This window comes from Prunus dulcis, chromosome 3, assembly GCF_902201215.1.
Source record: "Prunus dulcis chromosome 3, ALMONDv2, whole genome shotgun sequence".
In the NCBI taxonomy this organism is placed as follows: domain Eukaryota; kingdom Viridiplantae; phylum Streptophyta; class Magnoliopsida; order Rosales; family Rosaceae; genus Prunus; species Prunus dulcis.
Genome location: NC_047652.1, coordinates 7,633,866 through 7,635,753, shown reverse-complemented (window position 1 = coordinate 7,635,753; position 1,888 = coordinate 7,633,866). Strand labels below are relative to the sequence as shown.

The 1,888-nt window shown below is 45.7% G+C and overlaps 1 protein-coding gene across 1 annotated transcript; it reads right to left on the bottom strand.

The window, feature by feature from the left end:
- LOC117623400 (shikimate O-hydroxycinnamoyltransferase-like) lies at positions 1–1,881 on the bottom strand. The gene is made up of 2 exons (XM_034354364.1): positions 1,337–1,881; positions 1–1,193 (listed from the first exon to the last, which is right to left on the bottom strand). The coding sequence occupies exons 1-2, from the start codon at positions 1,778–1,780 to the stop codon at positions 306–308; spliced, it is 1,332 nt and encodes a 443-aa protein (XP_034210255.1). The 5' UTR covers positions 1,781–1,881; the 3' UTR covers positions 1–305.
- Positions 1,882–1,888: the final 7 nt, after the last annotated feature.

Here is a 1,888-nt window from a genome sequence, read left to right as displayed (position 1 = left end):
TAATTCAGCGAATAGGCAGACTTGACACTTAAGAATCACAGTAAACTACAGATACTCCGAAAAAGAAGTCCTCCACAGCAATAAACAAAGCTTACAGATACTCTGACAATCTTATTCAGTACTAGGTTGTTTCTAAAACAGATACTCTAATATAGATTAACCAAAAGACCACTTGAACTTTTCAAAATCAGCTGCTTTCCGATCAGCTAGGCTAGAGTCAATGAAAAGTCCCAGAACTCAGAGGACACACACAGAAGCCCAAAGTCTGTTCAACGTATTGCTCCCATTCCACGCATTTCATTTCCTTATATCTCATACAACAACTTGGAGAATGATTTCATAGGTTGAGATTGCAGAGAAATGACCACTGATAAACTTCCATCATTTGTTGCACTTGGTAACACAAAAGCCAACCCCTCATATCCAATTCCACCAGGCCCCATGAAAGTAGGTCGACCCCAACCGAAATCAGCATCATAGATCGGCAGCCTAGACCAATTAGTTATTGCAAGTCTCGGGCACCTAAAAGTATGAGCTCCGCGAACATGGGGTAACAGATCAGGCTGAAGTTCAAGATAGTCCAGCGCTGATCTAAGATAATCGTTGTCCATACGCACAACAGCATCATGAATTCGGCTTGCAGCATACCATGTTGTTTTTGATTTGAGATCCCCTGTTGCAGCAATTGGTGCGCTTGAAAAAACCACGTTGCCAAAGAAACCAGGAGGGAGGGGGGGTTGCAGTCTGGACCTTCCATCAACTGCAATATGTAGTTTGGTCTCTTGATCATCAGGAAGTTCACGTGCCACGGATGCGCATTTCCAAATATGACCTGCCAACATCTCATATGTGGTATAGTTGATTGTGTTCCCATCTTCCTTAGACTTGGCTTTCAAGATGTTGAGCTGCTCCCTTGTCAATCTAAAAATGGATACCGTTGCGCTCTCATCACCTACAGCTTTTGTACCGGTTTTAATGGGTGGATCAGGTTGGTATTCAATGTGATCGAATGCAGGCTGTGGTGGGTCTCGGGCACGAAGTAATGTCCTGTCGATGAATGGTGGAATTGTAAGGTCAAGACCTCGAGCGATATCAGACCATGTATTTACAAAGTGGAGACCAGAAAAGCCATCTGCTACACGATGTTCCAGGCCAACACCAAGTGACACTCCACCACATTTGAAGTATGTGACCTGATGCATAAACAGAGTAAAACCAGAACCGTACTTTGTAAGTTTAAGTCATATCAGGTTCAAGAATTGTCCCGGATGATATTATGAGCAAGAGAAATAAAAGAAAGGGAGTGAAAAAATGTCTCCTCTCTTTCTCTGAATACCTGTACGACCAAGAGGGGATAAGAGGATATCCCAGCGGAATAATCAACGGCAGGAACGAGCTTCCGGAACTCAAGAGTCGGCGCAAAGTCCCCGAACTCATCGAGGACCGAGTCAGTCTCCGCCACAACAAACAGCACTCCCTCTCCATTGCAATCGATCTCGATACGTCCCTCATCGTTCAGCTTCAGGCGGCCGGCCACGGGGTAGAAGGGCACGAGGGCCTTGGCAAGGGAGCACTTGAGCACCTCCGAATCCAAGACACAGTTGTTTTGAAGATGATGTGCGCCGTTTTGAACGTTTGGCCTCCTGTAGAAGTAAACACTTCCAAGGTGAGTTGCCGAAATCACGATATCCAAGTCCGATATCCACAGCGCCCGTTTTGGCGTTTCCTCCTCTGGCTTCACCACCACTGACTCCCTCACTCTCACGTTGACCGACATCATTTGCAAGGCCCTGCCTAACACTCCAAACCTTTGTAGTTTCTAATATATTTTCTCACTAAGCTTCAAGTATGGAGGTTCAGCGCATCATTGTTGATGGAACGCACCCTC